The sequence below is a fragment of the Prionailurus bengalensis genome, chromosome A1, assembly GCF_016509475.1.
Source record: "Prionailurus bengalensis isolate Pbe53 chromosome A1, Fcat_Pben_1.1_paternal_pri, whole genome shotgun sequence".
NCBI classification, from domain to species: domain Eukaryota; kingdom Metazoa; phylum Chordata; class Mammalia; order Carnivora; family Felidae; genus Prionailurus; species Prionailurus bengalensis.
The window spans coordinates 1,683,394-1,702,174 of NC_057343.1; the positions used below are offsets into that span (position 1 = coordinate 1,683,394).

At 39.7% G+C, this 18,781-nt stretch overlaps 1 protein-coding gene across 5 annotated transcripts in view; it reads left to right on the plus strand.

Moving 5' to 3' along the window:
* IFT88 (intraflagellar transport 88) overlaps positions 1–18,781 on the plus strand; it is a 133,156-nt gene that overhangs the window by 85,461 nt on the left and 28,914 nt on the right. For all 5 annotated transcript variants that reach the window (XM_043574755.1, XM_043574763.1, XM_043574773.1 and 2 more), the window contains 3 exons: positions 10,140–10,192; positions 11,769–11,834; positions 15,281–15,387. In XM_043574755.1, coding sequence (XP_043430690.1) covers positions 10,140–10,192; positions 11,769–11,834; positions 15,281–15,387 — 226 coding nt within the window. The remainder of the gene's footprint in view (positions 1–10,139; positions 10,193–11,768; positions 11,835–15,280; positions 15,388–18,781) is intronic.

Below are 18,781 nucleotides of genomic sequence, written 5' to 3' on the forward strand. Positions count from 1 at the left end.
GGGAGACACAGAATCTGAAGGAAGCTCCAGGCTCTGAGCTGTCAGCACAGAGCCCGATGCAGGGCTTGAACCCATGAACCGCAAGATCATGACCTCAACCAACTGAGCCACCCAGACGCTCCAAATAAATAAGTGTCCAACATTGGCAGCTCAGGTCATGATCTCACAGTCTGTGGGTTCTAGCCCCATATCAGGTTCTCTGCTGTCAGCACAGAGCCCTCTTTGGATCCTCTGTCCCCCTCTCTCTCTGCCCCTACCCCACTCATGCTCTCTCTCAAACATTTTTTAAAAATAAAATACAGTTTATTTATTTATTCTGAGACAGTGTGTATGAGCAGGGAAGAAGCAGAGAGAGATTTTTTTAAGTTTATTTATTTTGAACGTGCATGCATGCAAGAGAAAAAGAGGGAGAGAAGGGGAGAGACAGAATCCCAAGCAGACTGCACTGTCAGCACAGAGCCCAACACAGGGCTCGAACCCATGAACCGTGGGATCATGACCTGAGCTGAAATCGAGAGTCAGACACTTAGCCAGCTGAGCCACCCAGCTGGTGGCCCCAAAACCTTTAAAAATTTTTTTAAATAAAGTAGGAGTCAGCAACTACCCACTACCACCCATTGTCTGTTTTTTATGGCCTGAGAGCTAAGACTGGTTTTATGCCTTGTTAAATGGTTTAGAAAATAAGAGTACTTGTGTCATGTGGAAAAAAAAAGAATTATGGATAAATTAAGACATTTTCAGATAAACAAAAGCTGAGGGAGCTTATTACCAGTACACCTACCCAATGAAAAATGCTAAAGGGAGTCCTTTAGTCTGAAATGAAAAGATGCTAGACGGTAACTCCAAGACCTAAGAAAAAATTAAAGAAGACTTGTAAAGGTAACTTCATAGGTAAATATAAAAGTACAACACTTTGTACTTTTGGTTTGGCTTATAACCTCTCTTTTCCCTATATGATTTAAAAGGCAAATACATAAAAGAAAGAATGCACAGAAAAGGAATGATGGGAATCAAAATAGTACACTATAAAAAATCAACTAAATACCAATAAAGGGCAGTAATGGAGGAATTGAGGAACTAGAAACATGTAATACACAGAACAAATAGCTATATAGAAGAAACAATCATTCTGTATCAGTAATAACAAATAGAAATATATTAAACTTTTCCAGTAAAAGAGAAAGATTGACAGATTGAATAAGAAAATCAGTATCCATCAGTAAACTATCTACAAGATACTGAATAAACCCACAATTAGAAGAAGAAAGGAAATTATAAAGATTGTATCAGAGGGGTACCTAGGTGGCTCAGTTGATTAAGCATCTGACTTCAGCTCAGGTCATGATCTCACAGTTCGTGGGTTCCGACCTCACATCAGGCTCTAGGCTGACAGTGTGGAGCCTGCCTGGGATTCTCTGTCTCTTTCTCTGCCTCTTTCCCTCCTATGTACACACACACTCTCTGTCTCTGTCTCTGTCTCTCTCTCTCTCAAAAATAAATAAGTAAATATATCTTTAAAATAAATATTCCAACAAAGTTGGGGTGCCTGGGTGGCTCAGTCAGTTAAGTGTCTGACTCATGATCTTGGCTCAGGTCTTGATCTCACAGTTGTGAGTTTGAGCCCCATGTTGCACTTTGTGTTGGGCTGTGCACTGGGCATAAAGCCCACTTAAGAAAAAAAATCCAACAAAGAAAATCCCCAGACCTAGATGGTGTCACTGGTGAATTCTACTGAGATGGTTGATTTTATGTGTCAACATGACTGGCCACTGGCTGCCCAAATTATTTCTAGGTGTGTCTGTAAGAGTGTTTCCAGATGAGACTAACATTTGCAATAGACTCAGTAAAGCAGATTGCCCAGCTCACTCTAATGTTCACATGGAATCTCAAAGGGATCTCGAATAACCAGAACAACTTGAAGAAGAAGAAAGTTAGAGTTATCATACCTTCTGATTTCAAAATTTGCTACAAAGCTGCAGTAGGCAAAACAATATGGTATTGATATAAAGACGGACGTACAGATGAATGGAATCTAGAACTGAGAAATAAGCCCTTGTGTGTGTATATAGTAAATTGATTTTCAACAAAGGTGCCAAGACCATTCGATGAGGAAAGGACAGTCTTTTCAACAAAAGGTGCTCAGAAACATATCCTCTTGGGAAGGAATGAAGTTGAACCCTTACCTTACACTGTATATAACTTAATTCAGGGGCACCTGGGTGGCTCGGTTGGTTAGTGTCCACCTCTTGATTTTAGCCCAGGCCATGATCTCAGGGTTGTGGGATTGAGCCCTGTGTCAGGCTCCAAGCTCAGCATGAAGATTCTCTCCCTCTGCCCCTCTCCTCTGCCTGGGTGTGCCCTCTCTCTCTAAAATTAAAACAAAACAAAATTTTAAATGGATCAAAGACCTAAATATAAGGCCTAAAAGTATGAATCTCAGGAGAAAACAGAGAGGAAAATCTTTATGCCATTGGATTTGACAATGATTTCTTAGATGTGACACCAAAAGCACAGACAATAAAAGAAAAAAATAGATACACTAGACTCATCAAAATTTAAAACTTTTTTACATCAAAAAGCTCTATCTACTGGCACAAAAACAGACAGTCAGATCAATGGAATAGAATAGAGACGCCAGAAATGGACCCACAAACGTATGGCCAACTAATCTTTGACAAAGCAGGAAAGAATATCCAATGGAATAAAGACGGTCTCTTCAGCAAGTGGTGCTGGGAAAACTGGACAGCAACATGCAGAATGAACCTGGACCACTTTCTTACACCATACACGAAAATAAACTCAAAATGGATGAAAGATCTAAATGTAAGATAGGAAGTCATCAAAATCTTCAAGGGGAAAGCAGGCAAAAACCTCTTTGATCTTGGCCACAGCAACTTCTTACTCGACACATCTCCAGAGGCAAGGGAAACAAAAGCAAAAATAAACTCTCGGGACTTCATCAAGATAAAAAGCTTCTGCATGGCGAAGGTAACAGCAAAACTAAAAAGCAACCGATGGAATGGGAGAAGATATTTGCAAATGACATCAGATAAAGGGTTAGTATCCAAAATCTATAAAGAACTTACCAAACTCAACACTGAAAAAACAAATAATCCAGTGAAGAAATGGGCAAAAGACATGAATAGATACTTTTCCAAAGAAGACATCCAGATGGCCAACTGACACATGAAAAAAATGCTCAACATCACTCAGCTTCAGGGAAATACAAATCAAAACCACAATGAGATACCACCTCTCACCTGTCAGAATGGCTAACATTAACAACTTAGGCAATAGCAGATGTTGGCGAGGATGCGGAGAAAGAGGATCTCTTTTGCATTGTTGGTGGCAATGCAAGCTGGTGCAGCCACTCTGGAAAACAGGATGGAGGTTCCTCAAAAAACTAAAAATAGAACTAACCTATGACCCAGCAATTGCACTACTAGGTATTTATCTAAGGGATACAGGTGTGCTGTTTTGAAGGGACACAGGAACCCCCATGTTTATAGCAGCACTATCAACAGTAGCCAAAGTATGGAAAGAGCCCAAATGTCCATCGACGGATGAATGGATAAAGAAGATGTGATATCAGATATATATACCATGGAGTATTACTCGGCAATCAAAAAGAATGAAATCTTGCCACTTGCAACTACGTGGATGGAACTGGAGGGTATTATGCTAAGCAAAATTAGAGAAAGAGTAATATCATATGACTTCACTCATATGAGGACTTTCAGATACAAACCGGATGAACATAAGGGAAGAGAAGCAAAAGTAATATAAAAACAGGGAGGGTGACAAAACATAAGAGACTCTTAAATAAGGAGAACAAACTGAGGGTTACTGGAGGGGTGGTGGGAGGGGGGATGGGCTAAATGGGTAAGGGGCATTAAGGAATCTATTCCTGAAGTCATTGTTGCACTATATGCTAACTTGGATGTAAATTTTAAGAGTAAATTAAAAAACAAAAGACTCTATCAACAGAATGAAAAGACAGCCCACATATTTGCAAGTCTATATCTGATAAGGGGCTATATCTAGAATATACGAATAACTTCTATGACCCAATAACAACAATAACAACAACAACAAAAACAATTTAAAAATAGGCAAGGGATTTGAATAGACATTTCTCCAAAGTAGGTATACAGATAGATGATCAATAAGCACATGAAAGTATGTTCGACATCATTAGTCATTAGGAAAATGCAAATCAAAATCACAATGAGACACCACAGCTTTTAGGGTAGCTGTTATATTTGAAAACAGCAACAACAAAATAATAAGTGGTGGGGTGGTTGAGTACCTGGAGAAATTGTAACCCTGTGCGTTGTTGGTGGAAATGTAAAATGGTGTTTTATGGAAAACCATCTCGTGGTTCCTCAGAAGGCTAAACCTAGAATTACCATGTGATGCAACAATTCTGCTCTTAAATATATACAAAGGAATTAAAATCTGAGACTCAAACAGATACTGGTACATTCATTAACATATCATTTTTCACAATGGCCAAAAAGTGTCAACAACCCAAGTGCCCATCACTGATGAATGACAGGCAACAAAATGTGGTTGTATATATGCAGTGGGGTATTCCACCATGGAAAGGAACAGCATTGTGACACATGCTGCAACATGGAAGGACCTGGAAAACATCATACCAAGTGAAAGAACCCAGACACAGAAGAGCAAATATGGTGTGATCCCACTTGTATGAAGTGTCTAGAATGGGCAAATTCATAGAGACAGATAGTATATTAGAGGTTACTAGAGTTTGGGGGGAGAAACGAAGTTATTACTTAATGATTGTGGGGTTTCTGTTCGGCTAATGAAAAAGATTTTGAAATAGTGGTGATGATTGTACAACTTTCTGAATGTAATTAATGCCACTGAGTTGTATATTTTAATCATAATTTTTAAAAATTAATAATGTGATGGGGTGCCTGCATGGCTCTGTTGGTTGAGCATCTGACTCTTGGTTTCGGCTCAGGTCATGATCTCACGGTTGATGAGTTCAAGCCCCACATTCGGCTCTGTGCTGACAGCACGGAGCCTACTTAGGATTCTCTCTCTCCCTCTGTCTCTGCCCCTCCTCCTCTTGCTCTCTCTCTCTCCCAAAATAAATAAATAAACTAAAAAAATTAATGAGATATACCAAAAACCTTTGAATTTTACACTTTATATGAGTGAATTGTATGTTACATGAATTATATTTTAATAAAACTATAAAAAGAGGATACCTACTATATGATTTCATTCGTGTAAAGTTCAAAACCAGTCTAGATCAGTATTCAAAAGTCAGGATAATAGTTGCCTGTATTAGATAAAGGAGGTAATGTTGAGGGTGTAAAGGAGGCTTCTAGGGTGTTTGCAACATTCTGTCTCTTGAACTGTAAGATAATTACATGAGTGTTCATTTTATATCAGTTTATTGAGCTGTATAGTTATGTTTTATGTGTCTTTCCATATGTGTTATACTTCACAATAAAAGATTTAAAAATTAAAGAAAAAAGACAGTGTGAGCAAAGAAAGACAATACAGCCCTACCCCTGGGGGAGCCATTTGGAGATGTAGGGGGAGGGGCATATTTTAGGGTCATGATGATAGGGAGGCACTGTGAGCATTAGGTAAGCAGCCACCAGTGACGGTAAACATTCAGTAATGCATAGAGGACCTGTACAGTGAACGGTCCCATCCTAAACGCCAACAGTACCGTCACCAAATGCTGCATTAGAACATGTTATAGGAAAACAGGGAGGGGGACAAAAACATAAGAGACTCTGAAAAATAGAGAACAAACAGAGTGTTACTGGAGGGGTTGTGGGAGGGGGCGTGGGCTAAATGGGTAAGGGGCATTAAGGAATCTACTCCTGAAATCATTGTGGCACTAGATGCTAACTTAGATGTAAATTAAAAAAATAAATTAAATAAAATTTTTTAAAAAGATACAATGGAAATGTTTCTTATTTATTTATTTTTTTAAACGTTTATTTATTTTTGAGACAGAGAGAGAGCGTGAACGGAAGAGGGTCAGAGAGAGAGGGAGACACAGAATCTGAAACACGCTCCAGGCTCTGAGCTGCCAGCACAGAGCCTGACATGGGGCTCAAACTCCCAGACTGTGAGATCATGACCTGAGCCAAATTCGGACGCTTAACCGACTGAGCCACCCAGGCGTCCCGGGAAATCTTTTATAAACTATAAAGATCCATGCAAATACTTTTCTAAAATGAAAAAAAACCCAACAACATGTTAATAGTGGGGCACCTGGGTGGTTCAGTCAGTGAAGCGTCTGACTTTGGCTCAGGTCATGATCTCATGGTTTGTGAGTTTAAGCCCTTGGTCAGGCTCCGTGCTGGCAGCTCAGAACCTGGAGCCTGCTTCCCATTCTGTGTCTTCCTCTCTCTCTGCCCCTCCCCCGCTCATGTTTGTTCTCTCTCTCTCTCTGTCTCTCTCTCTCTGTCTCTCAAAAATAAAGTGTTAAAAAAAATTTTTTTTTTAAAGAACATGTTAATAGTATGATTTTGTTCCTGAGATTTAATCTTAAAATTCTAAAGTCTTTTCTCTGGGGCCATTCAGTGTATTCAGAGAAACATCCTCAGATCTGCGTCAGGAGTATAAGCCTGGGCTGCTGCCCAGCCGGCAGGGACTGGGCTGAGGATCTCCGTGTCCAGAAGCAGACTCTTTGCCTCATGCTGCAGTCCTCAGTCCAGCACCTCGAACCAGCCGAGCCCCCTGGCCGGGAGCCTTCCTGAGTGGCTCCTGAGGGTGAGGGCTTATTACCTGGCTGCACGGGGTGAAGGGGCCCCACTGCTTCTCAGTCACATTTCCGGTCTGTTTTCCTTTTTATAGTTTCATGCTTTACTGCTCCTTCCTCAGTGCCGGTGATCCCAATTCTTGAACACTTCTGGTGATTTGCAGGGAAGATCTGAGCACCTCTCATCAGTATGCTGTTGGCAAGCACTTGAGTTTTACCTTTCTTTGCCCTCCTGAAGTCAGTTTCCATTTTTTCTTAGTCCATCATCCATCATTTGTATATGGTTTTATATGGTTTGAGTTTGATCTGACATAGAGTTTATCTTTCTTATTCTCCTTTGTTTGGGGAGGCTAATTTCCAGAAAAGACATTGTGCGATAAGAGATTTTTTTTAATTTTTTAATGTTTGTTTATTTCTGAGACAGAGAGAGACAGAGCATGAGTGTGGGAGGGGCAGAGAGAGAGGGAGACACAGAATCCGAAGCAGGCTCCAGGCTCCAAGCTGTCAGCACAGACCCCGACGCGTGGCTCGAACTCACGAGCTGCGAGATCATGACCTGAGCCGAAGTCGGTCACTCAACCGACTGGCCACCCAGGCGCCCCTGTGCAATAAAAGATTTTGAACTCTGCCATCTTTAATGCAGAAATCATGACTCTCAGATGGTGCTTACTTATTCCATGTGTGGAGATAATAATTCTTCTCTGAGACAGTTTTCAAACTGCATTCCTCATTGCTTTCTGGATGTGTGACATAAGGGATTTATTCAGGATATTATGCTGGTAAATACTATTGGGACAATAACCTTAGGCATAGGATGCCCGTGTCTCGGTTTCTTTTCCTTAAAGGTGAACAGATAGAATGAATTCCTACCCGAGGCCACTTCCAGTTCTGAAGTTCCATGATTCTATAAAGCCAAGTCATTACAGATTTAAAATACGTAAAACCTTTAGTTTTTTAATACTGTGCTAGGCAATTTATAACCAATTTGCTGGTTTGGAGGTGGTGTTATTCTAAATCACTATGTCTTAAATGTGCTGCCTGTAAATAGTAGTATTTTTCTCTGAGGATTGAGGAGAGGAGTAGGCATCCACTCAAGAAATAAACTTGGCTTACTACTTATAAACTAGGTTCTGGTGGTAAGACAGATAAAAGAGACAAACCAAAACAATTAGCTTGTTTGCTTTTGTGCAAAACTATCCTATCCTGTATTAATAGTGTCTGGGCTGTCTCCAGTTCCTAAAACTATCAGTATGAACGTGGCAGCTTAATTCTGAAGATTAATAAATTTATCTCATGTCCTAAAGACATGAGACTGCATTTCTCATACATGAAAGCTTCTCGACTATTATAATGCATAAAATCTTTTGCTGATCGTCTACATCAAATCAGTGCCCAATTATGTATGCTAATGGAAACAAGCAATGTCACAGATCATCTGTAGTTATGATCCACTAGAATTAGTAATCCAGAATATTACCTAATACCTTATTAACATTAAGTCACTGAGCCCTGTTCTTCCTCTTTACTGGGCTACTTTAGTGGTTGAAAATAATTACTCCATTTTCCACATGAGGATGCACACACATTCATGCACGCACTACGTAGCAGCTGCTCTGGTGGCTGTTTTTTCAATTTCCCAGTAGGGGGCATTCATGAAATAAGGCTTTCCTGAAGAAGAGAAGAGAGGTGGTTATAATAATCACTAATGTTTATTATTTAGATACATTGTGCTACGTAATCCTCACAACTGATTTATGACATGGGTGCTGTTATCCTTCCCACTCTGTAGATGAGTAAACATGGGCACAAATTTAAGTAACTTACCAAGTTAACAGAATGAATAGTGTACCAAACTAAAAATCATAATCCCAACCTTTCAGGAAATTATAAAGACATATACTTGAATATGTAAATGAGGAGTTAATGATGAATGATCACCCAGCATATATCAGGCATCATGTCAGGTCCTGGGAACACAAAAGACTCTGCTGCCTTCAGGAATTTATAGTTTAATAAGGTATTCAGAAACATAAATAAGACTACAGTATAGTAAATGCAGTGCCAAAGAGATTCCAGGATGTTAGAAGAGTCCACAGAACAATCTAATCTGGTCTGGCAGGGAAGTGGGTCATGAGGTTGGGATGAGCCTCCAAGTGGAGGTGACGGTGTGTGCAAAGATCAGAAGTCTAGAAAATGCAGTGAATGCAAAGGACTCTGTCCTCCCGTTTGGATTTGCTGTAGCATGAAATGTTGGGCAGCTCCCCATGGAAGTGGAGTTGGTGAGGTAGCAAATGGCTAACAGTGGATGAACTGGATTAGGACCTTGGAGTTACCTTGCAGTTGGAGGGGAGGTGATGCATTTTAAAGAGGGAAGTAATGTAGTTAGATATGTGTTTTCTTTAGATCAAAGTGGATGGCTTTGTAGGGAGTGGATTTGAGGTTAAGTAGCTTGTCCAAGTAGTAGGGCTGTGACCCTGATCTAATAAGACTCCAGAGCTGGTAGGTGTGCCATCAGATTGAGTGGGAGGGAGGCTGTCTCTGAGGCCATCAGGTAAATAGAAGGAAGAGTCTAAAAAGAAATGAGAAGCACATTCAATTATTCCCTAGTCTTTCATTTCTTCAAATCTTATTTTCCTAGGTATTTGTGACAGTAGTCTTTAGAAATCCTGGTCGTTATTATTTATTTTATAACAGAAATTTGGAGCACCTGGGTGGCTCAGTCGGTTAAGCGTCCGATTCAGCTCAGGTCATGATCTTACACAGTTGGTGAGTTCGAGCCCAGCTCAAGGGGCAAAGAGAGGGAGACAGAGGATCCAAAGCGGGCTCTGCTGACAGAACACAGAGCTGCCTGCCCTCCGCTGCTTGCCCTCTCTCAAAAATAAGCATTTTTTAAGAAAAGAAATCCTTTTCTTTTTAAGAGGAAAAAAAGAATGAATATAGTTCTTTTTTACTCTACCTTTAGTTGAAGCCTAATTGTTCAAACACAAGGTCAACAATTGCCTCATGGGCACAAACTTCGCAAGCCTAAATTTCTAAGTCTTAGGTACTAAGCCAAAGTATAACATTATGGCAAAGGCAATGATAATGTTTAAAATAGATCACAGTGGTCTTTAGCCAAACAGGTTAAGTGGTTCACATAAAATCTAAATAAAGGTGTGAACCAGATTGAAGGACTCTTAAATTTTCTAATATACATATGATAGGTAATAATGAAGGAAATTGTATATATGCTACTTTCAATAATAAAGATCTAATTAGAGGTCAAAAAGTATTTGGAAAAATGTATTTGAAAGATAGTACAGATATGTAGCTTTATAAAACTGATCATCTCAGGTTATTTTTGTTTCATCTCTGATTTCATATAATTTTGTTTCTTTTATAGGCCTTCACAAGTGAAATGGCAGCTGATGGTGGCTAGTTGTTTTAGAAGAAGTGGTAAATGCTTTAACTTTATTCATTTTTTATATATTTTGCTTCTATCTTTTAGGTAATTATGCATAGAACTGTGTTCCAACCACATGTTTGTTTATTAAAACAGTAACTGTTGCTGACTAACATATTGGAAGCATAACTACTACCCACAGAAACAAGTCATGCTTACAAAATGGGTCTTAGTCGTGTATTCCGTCCCCACTATTAACAGATTCGTTATTTTTCAAAGTTAACATGTAATCATTGGGGATGTTAAGTCACAGAAAAGTAGGCATTCTATACCCAGTAGTTTATGTTTCCATTTTCTGTTCACCTAATTCTGAGCAGCCTGTGTGCCGTGCCAAATTTATGAGACTGTCTCACACCTGACAAGGCTGAAGAAGGCCCAGAACTGCGACAACTGGGGCTGTATTTTTTATACCAAATGCTACTTGGTATCTTCATTTGCGTTTTCAGTTAACTATTTATTACATCATGTACTGCTGACGCTTGTCCTGAAGTGTTGGACTCACCGTGAAGTGAATGATATTGTTGACTCTTATCAGATATTAGGTAATGAGATGGACATGAACAGATTTGTAATCCCTCTTATAGAGGCCACAAATGATCCAGGAAAATAAATTCCTCAATCCAGGGGGAGCACGGATCGTGACAGTGTTAACAATGTTGTCATCGTGTCTTGTAGGAGGTTTCTTTCTTTATGAGCTCCTCTAGAATGGCATCAGGATATGTACACAGGAGTCCTAAAATCATTTAGATCATTGATCTTTGCTGTTACTCTATTTCCTGGGGAACATACAACATAACTATGTATTATACATTATATGTGTATCAGCATGCGTTCTGAATTACCAGTGTTCATTTCCTTGTCAGTCACATGTAAAGCGTACATATGTAAGAGGTATTCTGAGTGATTTGAGATAGAAACTTTCTTGTGTTAACTGAAGTACTATTTAGAAGAGAAGCTGACGTTTATTGAGAGCTGCTGGGTGCTTCCTGTCTGTTACATCGAATTCATACCACACGTTTGGGAGGGTCAGCATGGCTGGCCCTCGTGCACAGTGGGGCCTGTTGAGACTCATCGCTTGTTTACCGACATTTTAGCACAGATCTTTGATCCCAAATTATTTTTCCAATTCTTTGTTGCTGTGAAGCTAAATTATTGTATTATAAAACAAAATGCTTTCTATAAATTTTTGAATGTTTCAAAATAAAAACTACCGAGAAAGGTTATTTTTCATCTTTTCCAACTAAGTGAATGACATTGAAATTAATGTTGGCTTATCACTTAGATTATTTTTAAAATAGTCAATTGTTCTTCTGAACTAATTTTTAATTTTTCGGAAATTGAATAGATCTTAATTTTTTACAACAATGTATTTTAAGCAGTAGAACTAAGTTTCAACCATCACCCGTTTACTCTCGCTCTCTTTTTCAAATTTCTTTTATATGTACATTTTCTTCCAGAAGTTCTATTAAGAATGGTTTATATATGCTTGTGGCAAACATGGAAGTCTTCTTAATGTTATTAATTTTTACAATCTGTGAGTATGTTTTTTTCTCTTTTTCCTATTTATAGGTAACTACCAAAAAGCATTGGATACTTACAAGGATATTCACAGAAAATTTCCAGAAAATGTTGAATGTGAGTTTACATTTTATAACTTTAAAACTATAGGTTCTAACTCTTTATTGCCTTATGTATAATAATTATCTTTGCTATGGTAATTGCATAGATAGCTACCAGCCTATACTTTGTGACACATGTTTATACATGTGGTTATAGGATCAGAAAATTTGTCTCTGCGAGTACATTTTATAGAATTTATTCTTTGATGGATTTAAATATACCACTGGGTTCTCTTCAGTAGTAAACAGATCTGTATGTCAAAGTTTTATGAAATTTGAAAAATAAATTTTGGTTTATCATTGATTTGTTAAAGCTCATACTGTGGTATTTATAGAAAAGGCATTTTTAACTCTTCAGTTAGTATGCAACTTTTTGAGGTTGAAAAATACTTTGAGTTTATGAAAATAGAATGGTCATCTTGCTGATATGGATAGCAAATGAATTTTAATGTTACTTTAAGTTTAAAAAATTATGTTGCTATTTTGCTTATTTTCCTTTTGTGAAGCTAGCTTTGTAGAAAATACTCATTTATTTCTCCATCTTGTTGCACAGTGGGTTTGATGTAACCTAAAGCAATAATGTGAAGTATTAATGGGAGTACCAACAACAAAATCATGATCAAGAAAAACACAAAATAACCATATTCACATGCCACACACTGCCACTAAACAGTATTTGGCCCTGAATAGCCTTGCAGCTAAAAGAAAGAGAAAAATGTAATCAGTTATATAATCTTTGCTATTTACAAGGAAACAAAAAATAATTCCTTGGGAAGAAGAAAACGTTTTCCAACTCTTCACTTATGTTGCATAGCAGAGAGAGACAGTAGGTCGTTGAAAGCTGTGGCGGCTCCTTGCTTTTGTGACATCCCCTCAGAAAATAAAATAACATGTTTGAAAAGACTTTTTAATTTTGTCCTTCAGTGACAGTGAACACTAAACAATACATTTCAGTTCAGTAAGACAAATCTGTTCTGTGTCGAGCTTTCCAGTGGCCCCGCCTGAGCCAGGGATGAGACGTACTACACGTTCCTTCGTTAATATTTTTCTCCATTTGGCTTTTGTGAAAGGTCAACAGCACAGGGCTCGGAATTAATGGCCTTTGGTGGCAGCTTCGGAGCAAGGGCTTCTCTAATGCCAATCAGAAGCAGATCGGTTAACTGACAAATGCCATCGGGACACAGGCTACGTGGAATTACTTGTAAAACTTTAAAAAGCACAGATTTCTAGCCCAACCTACAGAGATTCTCCTTTAGGTTCTCAGTGGACCCGGATAGCTTTCATTTCCTGTTTCTTTTTTTAAAAAGCTTTTTATGGGAATCTTAATCTCAGTCACTTTAGGAAGCTTGGTGATTGAGAAATTGAGTGAGAGGTAACAGTACCATCTTGTTGTGAAAACGAAGAAGCCCAAACAGGCTGCTGGGCAGATGGTTCCCCTCCTTGGCACCACTGACATTTGGGAGCAGATAATTCTGTATTGTGGGAGGCCACCCCATGGGTTGTAGAATGTTGTAGCAGCTTCCCTGGCCTCTACCCACCAGACGCACGTAGCACGTCTACTGCCTCCTTACGAAAAGCAGAATGTCTCCAGGCCGTGACAGGTGTCCCCTGGGGGACAGGATCGCTGCCGGTTGGGAACCACTGCTGAAGTCATGGCACCTGTGCACTGGACCAGGAGAGGGACAATCTCCAAGCAAGTCCAGATTTCTTTCTTCTTTTTTTTTTTTTTTTAAGTTTATTGACTTATTTTGAGAGAGAGAGGGAGAGAGCACGCACACAGGGGAGGAGCAGAGAGAGAGAGAGAGAGAGAGAATCCCAAGCAGGCTCTGTGCTGTCAGCAGGGAGCCTGATGCTGGGCTTGACCTCAAGAACCATGAGATCATGACCTGAGCTGAAATCAAGAGTCAGATGCTCAACTGACTGAGCCCAGGCACCCCCAAATTACTTTCTTTATTGAGAATTTAAGACTCGCTCTAAGGGGTGCCTGGCTGGCTCAGTTGGTGGAGCATGTGACTCTTGATCTCTGGGCTGTGAGTTTGAGTCCCATGTTGGGTGTAGAGATTACTTAAAAAATGAAATCTTAAAAAAAAAAAAGATTCACTCTAAAAATTAAATCTATGCCATTAGGGAATGTTCAGGATGCTTTTGGCCTGTGTAATTTTCAAGACAAATATAATTAATAGTCTGCCTTAGGGGCACCTGGGTGGCTCAGTCGGTTAAGCGTCCGACTTCGGCTCAGGTCATGATCTCACGGTCTGTGAGTTCGAGCCCCATGTCAGGCTCTGTGCTGACAGATCAGAGCCTGGGGCCTGCTTCAGATTCTGTGTCTCCCTCTCTCTCTGCCACTCCCCTATTCATGCTCTGTCTCTCTCTGTCTCAAAAATAAATAAACGTTTAAAAAAAATGGAAAAAAAATGAAAAAAAAAAAAGTCTGCCTTAACTAGAGCTATAGAAAAAACATCTGCACCCATGTACTATCTCATTTTGAGCACAGTAGTTTTCTGATAAACCCAGCAGGATAATACATTCTTAAAATATATTCTTCAGTTATCAAAAATAACTCTAAAGAGTTCAGAGAACATCCACCAATAACAGTGACTTTTATTTCACATTAAATATTCATTTCCTAAGGGGCACCTGGGTGACTCAGTCGGTTAAGCATCCGACTTTGGCTCAGGTCATGATCTTAAGGTTTGTGCGGTCAAGCTCTGTGTCGGGCTCTGTGCTGACAGTTCAAAGCCTGGAGCCTGCTTCAGATTCTGTTTCTCCTTCTCTCTCTGTGTTCCTTCCCCACTCACACTCTGCCTCTCTCTGTCTCTCAACGATAAATAAATGTTAAAAAAAATTTTTTTTAATATTCCTAAACCATTCTTTCTGAGGATAGGTAGGTAAGAGAAATAATTAAGCATTATTTGTACAATATATGTAAATTACCTCCAAATGTACACATAGGCAATTTATATAATAACATGTGATATTTTAAATTATTTTAGTACTACTCCTTTTGCAACATTTTAGTGGTCATGAATTGCTGACTTATTTACAAATTCTTAGGGAGGATGCTACAGTGTTGGTAATATAGCACTATCGATGTGGCCGAAAGACAGATGAAAACTCCTAGGAAGAGAAAGACAAAAAACAAAACATCTAATAGATCGGTAGTCATAAGTAGAGGAAAGGAAAAGCAGATAAGGAAATAAAGAGTATGGGAAGGGCCCTAAATGTAGATCATGTGGTCTGTCCTGAGGGCAGGACAGGTGGAGAGAGTCCTCCCTGTAGGTCCTCTTTCAGGGAAGTCCCGTTCTCTTAGGGCCAGTGAGTACGAAGTGTAGGTTAATTTTTGATGAAAACAAATACTGTTTGTGAGCATCATTCCTCCTTGTGTCCCAAAAGACGATTCATTGATTTCTTATACTTTCAACCCTGCATTAATATTTTTCTACATCTGTTTTTACAATTTAGGTCTGCGCTTCTTGGTTCGTCTCTGCACGGATATTGGATTAAAAGAAGTTCAAGAATATGCAACAAAACTTAAGAGATTGGAAAAAATGAAAGAAATAAGGGAACAGGTATCACATATGGGCCAAAATCTACTGTCTGTGAATTTTCTTTTTTTTAATTTTTTTTTCAACGTTTATTTATTTATTTATTTATTTATTTTTTTAAATTTTTTTTTTTCAACGTTTATTTATTTTTGGGACAGAAAGAGACAGAGCATGAACGGGGGAAGGGCAGAGAGAAAGGGAGACACAGAATCGGAAACAGGCTCCAGGCTCTGAGCCATCAGCCCAGAGCCCGACGCGGGGCTCGAACTCATGGACCGCGAGATCGTGACCTGGCTGAAGTCGGACGCTTAACCGACTCTGCCACCCAGGCGCCCCTGTCTGTTAATTTTCAAAATGTCAGCCTTCTGTAGCTCAAATGAGCGACGCTGGGTTCTTCTATCAGTAAAAAAAAAGTTGAAATTTTTTTCTGCTATGACATAAAAGGAGAAACAACTAATATTCTAGTTTGAGGATAAAATTCTATCAAGAATCAATTCTTTTTTTTTTTTTTAAGTTTCTTTTTTTTTTTTAATTTTTTTTTTCAACGTTTTTATTTATTTTTGGGACAGAGAGAGACAGAGCATGAACGGGGGAGGGGCAGAGAGAGAGGGAGACACAGAATCGGAAGCAGGCTCCAGGCTCTGAGCCATCAGCCCAGAGCCCGACGCGGGGCTCGAACTCCCGGACCGTGAGATCGTGACCTGGCTGAAGTCGGACGCTCAACCGACTGCGCCACCCAGGCGCCCCTTTAAGTTTCTTTTTGAGACAGAGAGAGTGAAGTGGGAAGGGGCAGAGAGAGAGGGAGACAGAAAATCCCAGGCAGGACAGCATGGAACCCGACTCAGGGCCCAACTTGGGGTCCATCGCAGGGCTCGATCCCACGAACTATGAGATCGTGACCTGGGTGGAAATAGAGAGTCCACCAACTAGACCACCCAGGTGCCCCAAGAACCAGTTCCTAACCGGAGGAAGTGCAACAGAGTCAGCCTGCTGTAGTGGATGGTTGGTTGCTCTCAGACAGATCGTTGGAACTTTCCACAAAGCAGAATAACTTGCAGGTTAATTTATAGAATTAATTTCAGTCGGAGGGCCCTGTGACCCATGGAAATTAAGAGGAAATCATGTAACAATAGTACTTTTTCTTTAAGCTGTTTCATTATGTAGTAGACCATGGCTCTGAGAATAGTATTAATATGCATGGAAGCTTCTTAAGTTTTATTTCTGTGTTTCTTGCAGTATGTGGAATAGCAGTGTTCTCATTTTTACTTTTTGAAGAGAATAGTCTCCCCTAAGTTTGAGCCTAGAATATTTAACATGGTCTTTGAGTGTCTGCCTTAAATAGAAAGAAAATACGTTCTTTAAGGTTAGACTTTATCAAGAATTTAATTATCTTGGATAATTAAGTCTAAATTCCATATTTGCTTTCAAAATGTGGTTAACTTTAAGTTGTCTTTGCTTTGAAGATGTGATCTGATGGTTTTAGTCTTTATTCTCTTGTGTAAAGTATCAGTTGTAAAAGGATTATGAACATGACATAGATTTTTACCTTAAAAATCCTATAAAATACCAAGTTGTTATTAATGCGATGCTAGGGTATATAGTTTAAAACCTGCTGTCAAGACCAATTTACTACCATATACCCACTGGTAAATCAGGTAACCTGCCTGCAAGTTTTGTAAAATTAAACAGGTATAAATGAAAGTTCAAATTATCATAAGTGTCATCATAATCACTGCTAAATTTGTCCCATTAAGAAGAATCCAAAAGAAGTATATATCTCAAACCAAGAACATTCTTTGGAGCTTAAATTCGTTGTAAAGTTACTTAGTACAGATCCATGGAGGTATGTGGAAAGGGTCACATTCTTAAGACTTCTGACGTTTCACCATCAGGAGTTTAAGTTGATGCCGAACAGAGAACACACAAAAGAGACACACTACACTCCTCACAACTTACAGCCTTAAACGGGGCGACTGGCATCTCTGGTTTAGCAGACTTTGGTGCAGGCTCGTTTTACACAGTGAGCAGCTGCCTTGAACTCCTGGGACTTGTCTTGCAGCTGGCTCACAAGGGATCCTAACTCCAGCTGTAGGAAACCCCGATTCCAGGGAGTCCCTGGGGAATGAACTTGAGGAATAAAGACCAAAACATGGCCCCTTTAAGCAGATGCAGAGTTGCTTCTGCATGATTTTCTTTTCGCCCAGTTTCCCCACGTTGGGTTGCATCGGGTCGATACCGTGCTCTGGTTTGGGTCTTCACAGTGCTTCACCTTTACGTTGGCGTCCTGTCTCCCTTTGCTTTTTCTTTTTTTCCCTCGCCCTCCTTCCTGTATGCATCCTCTCTCTGTGGTGTCAAACTCTTTCTTGCTCGGGCTGTTACGGGGCTAATATTCTTGCGGACTGTTGGTTCTTACTACTATGAATGAATATGTGACTTACACTGAGACTGCTTTTCCTTTGTGATGAGTACTCTGTCGATTGATTCCTCTCCCATCAAAATATTTATATATTCGTTGAGTATAGTCTACTTTTATCTGTTTCTCTCATATATCTGACATCCTTGCACTGTCCTCACTAAAATAATTCCCTAATGACTTAATTAAGAGTACTTTGGTGGGGCGCCTGGGTGGCTCAGTCGGTGAAGCATCCGACTTCGGCTCAGGTCATGATCTCTCGGTTTGCGAGTTCGAGCCCCATGTCGGACTCTGGGCTGAGAGCTCAGAGCCTGGAGCCTGTTTCAAATTCTGTGTCTTCCTCTCTCACTGTGCCCCTCCCATGCTCATGCTCTGTCTCTCCCTGTCCCTCAATAATAAATAAACATTAAAAAAAAAAAAGACTTCAGTAAAATCATATGAGTTACTATTGATGCATTTAGATCATCCAGTGTTTCTCTTACTTACTTACTCTAATTATTAATGTCTCAGTGTGCTTGAGCAGTGCCTCTTTTGGTAATATTATGTCACTGCTCTCACTGTAATCTGTATAAAACCCAAGGTCACTTAGATGTCTTCTCTCATTATAGCTTCTTCTTAATATCTTCCCTTAAATGTTACTGCTTAATCTTACTTGAAAGTGAAAGTCACAGCCCTCATGCACAAAGTACTCTCTTTTCAGTGCCCTTGGAATCAGTTTCTCTGTTCTTTGGTACTCCTCATTAAATCTTTCTCACTTATGTTTTGCTTATAAATGCAAAGTGGAGGGATGCCTGGGTGGCTCAGTCAGTTGTGTCCAACTTCGGCTCAGGTCATGATCTCATGGTGCGTGAGTTTGAGCCCTGCATCGGGCTCTGTGCTGACAGCTCGGAGCCTGCTTTGGATCCTCTGTCCCCTCTTTCTCTGCTCCTCCCACACTTGCTCTCTCTATCTCAAAAATGAGTATACAAAAAAAAAGCAAAGTGGAGGAGAAAAAATAGTGGAAAA